General features: G+C 40.8%; 1 protein-coding gene across 1 annotated transcript; it reads left to right on the forward strand.

The window, feature by feature from the left end:
• Positions 1–1255: 1255 nt before the first annotated feature.
• LOC139474214 (uncharacterized) lies at positions 1256–6851 on the forward strand. The gene is made up of 4 exons (XM_071257122.1): positions 1256–1336; positions 3196–3519; positions 4245–5018; positions 5323–6851. The coding sequence occupies exons 2-4, from the start codon at positions 3202–3204 to the stop codon at positions 6148–6150; spliced, it is 1920 nt and encodes a 639-aa protein (XP_071113223.1). The 5' UTR covers positions 1256–1336; positions 3196–3201; the 3' UTR covers positions 6151–6851.
• The last annotated feature ends 539 nt before the right edge of the window (positions 6852–7390 follow it).

The following is a 7390-nucleotide window of genomic DNA, read 5'->3' on the forward strand; positions in this document are numbered from 1 at the left end:
GATATCACTAACACGTGTTACGCCAAACCATCTCTGATCCCGTACAATGTGACGGACGATGTTGAGAACTGTTTTCACCAGTTAATAACAAAAAATATTCCTTGTTTTTTTAACGCCGCACGCAGCAATATTCGAACTATATGACGGTGTATTAACAAAAAGACTAACAGATATATCGAACCAAATTTATATCAGGCTCACGAAATCAGCCTGTTTGTACGGTGTGATGTGTGACAGTCACGTGATCTAGTGAGTCTACTTCCAACATGGATTCCTCCCAATGATGATCGAGATCAATGAATAGCGTATATAAATGCACAGTAGGCTTAAACGTGTTATATCATATAGCCAGTCGGCAATACTCATATGGGCGAAAAAGTTACTTTTGTTTTACGCCGCAATCAACAGTATTATATCTATATCAAGGCAGCCTGTAAATCATCTAGTCTGGACCAGTGGGGAGTAGCCAGCATGGACAACGACCTGCCTCGCCGTGGTACGTCGGCACCCAATCATTCAGGTCACACACATTCTGACCACACTGTTCCAACAGTCGGCTCTTACACTGATTGTTTGTTTGTTTAACGCTACATTCAGAAATGTTCTAGCTATGTGACGGGTGTCTGTAATAATCGAGTCTGGACCAGACAATCCAGTGATTGACATCATGAACATCGATCTCCGCAATTGGGATACGATGACATGCATCACCCAAGTCTCCGAGCCTGACTTCCCGATCCCATTAGTCGCCTCTTACGAACAAGCATAGGTTGCTGGGGACCTATATTCTTACCTGGAATTCCCACGGGTCTTGCCTTTATCGGCAAACACGGGGTCGAGGGGACCTAGTCTGCCTTGGATGTCCAATGACTGGGTTTTGAATGAAGGTGGGTTTATATAATATCTGTACACACAGTTATATCCTAAAACATGTAAAACATAAACACCAACTAGATCTAGAATTTAACAATAGTAGTTACTTTAGCAACATCCATCAACTGTAACAACTAGACACTCAAATCTCAACTATCAAATTCATGGACCTACTAATATTTGATTATGAATAGCTGCAGTATTGCATATATGTATATGTAATTTGCGACGCTTTTAATAATCTATTCACACTGCTCGCTATGTAGCTGGACATAAACATATCAGCTTGTCTGAGTAGCGATTCGAACCCTAAATTAAGTATTACAGAATAACCACAGGGAGATTCGTGAGTAAATATAGATTTATCTCCCTTGATCAGTGGCGAGTTGAGATTTAGTGTGTGTGAGGGGTGTACCCTGAGCTTCAGTTACCAGACACAACTGTGGACTTTAAGCCTACCCCGGTAAGTACCTCATGAAGCCCAGAGTCCCGCCAGTGACAGTATCAATTGCTTGACGTAATATACTAGCTGCAGTATATCGCATAAATGAAAAGTCTTTCGAATCGTGATTTATCTATTTTTGGTTTGTTCCGTATTTTCGTGCAAAGATTGATAAGCTATGTGAAACACGCGATCTAACAACCGCAATACACGCCTCTTATCCTGGTATACTATATGGATTCGAAATTTCAGTTTTTTTCAATTATGGTATGGAGAAAAAACGTAATATTATGGCGATATATTGGGTACTTGGGATTTCCGACGGGTTTTTCCAAGCTATAAATAGTTCCAAGTTCAAAGAAAGCACTCCATGCACAGCCCAACTGATAAGAACGCTTGCGAAACCTTGGGTGATTTACGTCTGTTGTTTTGTGTTTACATTGCTATCATGGAATGACTATGTCTATGTGTACTGCTACCGTAGGGTCTACCGGCTGATTAGAGGGAGGTACGCACATGCTATTCATTAACCTGTCCCTCTCTCATGTGGTTATCATTGGTTTGGTTGGTTTGTTATTTAACGCCGCACTCAGCAATATTCCAGCTATATGACGGCGGTCTGTAAATAATCGAGTCTGGACCAGACACTCCGGTGATTGATATCATGAACATCGATCCACGCTATTGGGATCGATGACATGTATCAACCAAGTCAGCGAGCCTGACCACCCGATCCCGTTAGTCGCCTTTTACAACAAGTATAGTCACATATGTTTATCAGGGCAGTTCATAAACTCAGCACGGATATTGGCCATTGTTTTGGACGGTACTTGTTTTTTCGTAATACCCCCGAAGGAGGTTTTACTTTTTCCTTGTAGGGGCCGTCGGGTAGCCTAGTGGTTAAAGCGTTCGCTCGTCACGCCACAGACCCGGGTTCGATTCCCGACATGGGTACAATATGTGAAGCCGCGATATTGCTTGAATATTGCTAAAAGCGTACTCACTCACACCTTTTCCTTGTTAGACCTCATCCGGGTAATGTTCTAAAATTAAAGACAAGAATTAAAACGTTTTCATTATGGATTACGGGAATCGAACCCTAAACCTTCTGATCAGCAGAACTGGTTGCAGATAGGTAGTTCATGAGAAGGTACCATGTTATTTTTCCTGGTCATATTCATTTTACGAGCGTTTCTTCAGACTGGCACATTTCTACAAAATATTAAACAAATATTAATGTCATTTCGTCGGTCGGATAAAACACTTCTGGCTAGTAAAACTACGGCCAGCGTCCTAAGGTTTACTAGCTCGGTCACTGCTTTCCTCAGATTTTACTCCCAACCCAAACCTCAGATTCGTATTTTATCCCTTACTCAAAGCTTCGTGTTTCTCTTTCATTTCATATTTTGGCCTTCCATATGTCTGTCTCTGAACCTGAAAGGCTTGCAAGATTTCCGTGTGTGTGTGTGTGTGTGTGTGTGTGTGTGTGTTTATGTCTGTGTGTGTGTGTGTGTGTGTGTGTGTGTGTGTGTGTGTGTGTTGGCGTGTGTTGGTGTACAATAACTAACAATCGTTATATAAATACGGGATTCGAACAGGGGATAAGCGGATCGTGGAAGTTTTCAAGTTTTTTAACGACTTGGAGTGACCGGATATATTTAGGAATTTTATAATGCAATACGAAGTATTGTTTTTCGAATATTATTAATGCAAGAGCGAGTAGAATAAAGTTTTTAGGAAATTTTCAATTTCCTTTATATGTAAAAGAAGAATACAATTATCGACGTGTGAGATTCAGCTTCATGTCTCGATCCAACCACATTCAAATATCCCTAGCGACATAACAACCATGCTAAATCCATTCTGATGCTACATTTCAGCAAGTCATGAGTGAGACAGTCTTCTATCAACCCGGGATGTCCCTGGGTAGGACCTTTGATCTGCGGACCTACGGGAACGGTCTGGATATTTTCCCCGATGACTTGGTTGACAATCCCAAAATCATAGAAAGACATCACAATGTCATCAAGTACAAAGTCATAAAGAACAGCCAGGATGTCAACAATATATTGGACCTTTCTGGAGAAGTGGCTCTCAAGATCAAAGCTGGTATCTTGAACATTGGGGGAATGGGATCATATCTAAAGGAGGATAAATTCAAAGACGAATGCACAGAAATATTCGTGAGAGCACATGTTGAAACTGTAAGTTGGCATAAAGAAAAATAATTTTAGTGCATGCGATGGATTCAGTGGGGGTGTGAATGGGGTTGAACACAGCTTTGAATAGTATGTCAGTTACATCACGAAGTGTAATCTTTATGTGGGAAGAATAGTTCCTACAGTTAGTCATATATTACACATATGTCTTTAATGAAAGCCTGGAACACGAGTAGGACACATTTCACCTTTAACCTCTTGACAAATCAGGGATTATAATCATTTGATTATGGGATCGAACCCACGATCATTGTAGCCAGGGACTGATGTTGGTTGGTTGGTTTCTTGTTTAACGCCACACTCAGCAATATTCCAGCTATATGACGGCGGTCTGTAAATATATCGAGTCTGGACCAGACAATCCAGTGATTAATATCACGAGCGGAGCATCGATCCACGCAATTGGGATCGATGACATGTCAACCAAGTCAGCGAGCCTGACCGCCCGATCCCATTCGTCGCCTTTTACGACAAGCATGGGTTGCTGAAGACCTATTCTACCCCAGAATCTTCACAGGTCCAGGAACTGATGTGGGACGCAACTCAAACTATGGCTGCCATAGACTAACTGGGACACGTGTGCCCAAAGGTTTAGTTAGAATACATGACACTTATCCAGTACTTTTTTCAAAATGTATGCCAATTGATAATGAAAAAGGTTCTATCGATTTTGCTTTCCCTTTTAAATGATTTCACTACTTGTCTTCCAGCTCACTGAGACTCTAACAGACTTAAGCCCAAGACACGCCTGGCGAGAACACCTTATTGGCAGTCATTTTATACGAAGTATCACGTATGGTGGGGACTTGCTGGTGAGAATCCGTATCAAGGGTTCAGACAGAGCCAAGATTGAAGAGATCGAGTCAAAGTTCAAGGCAGATATTGGGGGATTTAAGCTTGCCGAGGCCAAGGTTAAATTGGATAAGAACAGTAGGGATATTCAAGATGATATTGAAACGGAGATCGAATATCTTTCGACAAGCGTGGACTGCGAGATGCCTAGGGATATGGAAGGACTGCTGAGAGTTTTGAAATCATTCAAGGGAGAAATGTTGAAAATAAACAACGGAAAGGGTGTGCCATGTAAGTGTGAACTTCTTCCTCTAAGTGTCCTTGACTCAACGATCCCTACTCAAACAAAGGACAAAAGCCTTGACATGCTCCTGGTGCAAGTTGATGAGAAATTTGATGACTTGCGTTTTGCGAAAAAGCAGCTTGAGAAGTTTGTCGAGAACCCCAGTCTTGAATTAACTGAAATACTGTCTGAAGAATACGAGGAGCTTGAAGGTCGCATTGATGATGTTTTGGACGAATTTCACCATGTTATCGGCAGATTGGACATGACAGAATCGGGAGATGGGCCAAGTCAGTTTACCCACATTTTGTCTGTATATAAGGAAAAGAAGAAGATTGGTGGGTTTCAAAAGGAAGTGACTGTGTTTATCAAGCGACACAGGCCTGAAGAAAGCACAGAGTGTCCTCAGGTATGTTGGAAATAGATGTTATAACAATGCTCTGTTGATAATTCTGTCAGTTTTTTATTTATGTCAGGTAGGCAACAAGCAAATGATTTTTTCATTGTCTGTAACTGTACCATATTAGCGATAGAAATTTGATCTGTGTGTATCAAAGTTATTCATGGTTATACGATTGGATAGAGAGAGTTCCCTATCAGAATTGGTTATTGTCACAATTATGTAAATTAAAAACAAGTGATTCGTTTAGACACCTTCCGTGTGAGATTTTATATATGAATCGCATATAACAGAAGAACCTACTGTCTTTCAGCCCTCTGAGGAATGTCTTGAAACACCCCCTTGTGCATCTTCTGACACATGCAAGGAATCCCCGACTGACCATGAGGCCGGCCTCAGCATATTAGCTCTAGAGAAAGGTGGATCTAGTGAGGCGTGTGTATTGGAACAGGTCTTATTTCAAGAAACCAATCAGGAACACGTCGCTGGAGTACATGTGTCCAGGACTGCTCGTGGGGACATGACGTTAGTGAAATCATCGTGTTTATTTGCCCAATCGCCACCAGGGCAATGCTTGAGTGATATCGGTACCTCCATTGCCTATGCCCCTCTTGGATTCCATGCCATCGTTTTTGTTATATACATCGACCAAAATATGCACAAACAGGACCGCAATACGCTGAAAATTCTGAGAAGTGTCCTTGGAAGTAACACGATCAAGAATTACGCTGCTGTTGCTCTGATTCATGATGACGTTTTTGAAGCACGTTCGGAACTGTCATTTTGTAATTCCATCGAGACTGCAAAAGCACAGGATAACACATTGGCGCATCTCCTTGATGAATGTAACAACAGATGTGTATTCATTAATCTGAAAGATTTGGCATCATCTGGGGAGCTGCAGATAGCGCAGAGGGACCTCCTACAGGTCATCGACAAGGTCGTAGTGAAAACTCGCCGCACCACGTTGACCAACGACTATTTTGTTCTCAGCAAGAGGTTGATGGCTGAAGAGGAAGAAGACGACAACCTTGCATGGGCTTTAGATGACTCGCTCGGGAAGAAAAGTGAAACGGTGACTCATTTACAGTCTAGGGAAGAACGAGTCGGTGCCAAACTGGCAAAGCTTTTTGAAACTTGATACGACTTTTGATTTATATGTTTGTTTGTTAAACGCCGACCCAGACAAAACGGTGATTCATGAACAACGTTTCAACGTCATCTGTGTGCGATGATACAAGATAAAAAATGTTACCTTGACAACCCGATCCATGTAATCAACTCGTACAACACACATAGGTTTCTCTATCCAGGACACCCCACGAAGGCCATTTGAACTTACATGAATTGCTATTGTATTTGAGATTAATGGAGTAAGAGTAGCCAAGGTATTAGTATTGTTATCAGAATGTCTTTCTTGTAGGACAGTACTGACATGCTGCAAATGTGATGTAGATTTTAATGTGATATCAGTGTCCCTGGTGTCCTAATCTGGTGTTTATGTGAATGGCTGCCTTTTGTGAATATTACAGTTGTTTTACAGTAATGTTTAAATTGTTTATTTACAGGATGAACTGGTACAAGAATTATGATGTACATTTCTTTTGTATCTACCACTTATTAAGGTAATTAATTGATCATCCTTGCAAGAAAACAGTTTAACCTAGTATAGGATTATTATGGTGAGATGTCAAGGCTTTTGCCGTGGAAATTGGTTGTGGAAGTAATGCATACAAATCAAGAATAATGTAAAGCAATGAATGGTGTACGTTTTTCAAAATGTCAAAATGTTTATTTGCTGTCGTAATCTCTATATATTGTTCTTTGTAAGCATAAATAAAATACGTGAAAATGCTTCTGACTCGAGACACCATCAACTACAAACGTAAGGCAATGCAATGTTTTGTTTTCATGGGGACAGGAAAAGTATAATTATATTTTAAACTCAGCATTCATTAACTGCCTCAATTATGACTATCCCCATTATCAAGTAAGTGGTCGAGTAGGTTTTTTTGCTGTAATGGCAATATCAAAGATCTATCATTGAAACAGATCCACACACTGTTGCCGTGTGGGAAATCGAACTCTTGGGCCTGACGAGCAAACAATTTAACTTGACTATAAAACAACACCATTGCCTTGCCACAGAAATGGACAGGTATCTTGTTTACGTAATATTTACAGAGGGTTATAAGAGAATAAAACGATTCCAGGGAAATCAATTTCACTGCTTAAAGAGTGAATATGTGTACGATGCACACGGAAAGAGCAATGAATAATGTTTGTTTGCTGAGTCTTTAACGTCGCACTCAGCAATATTCCAGCGTTCTGTAAATAATCGAGTCTGGACAAGACAATCCGGTGATTGATATCATGAGCAT

This window comes from Haliotis cracherodii, unplaced genomic scaffold (genome assembly GCF_022045235.1).
Source record: "Haliotis cracherodii isolate W230 unplaced genomic scaffold, xgHalCrac1.p SCAF_3, whole genome shotgun sequence".
NCBI lineage: Eukaryota > Metazoa > Mollusca > Gastropoda > Lepetellida > Haliotidae > Haliotis > Haliotis cracherodii.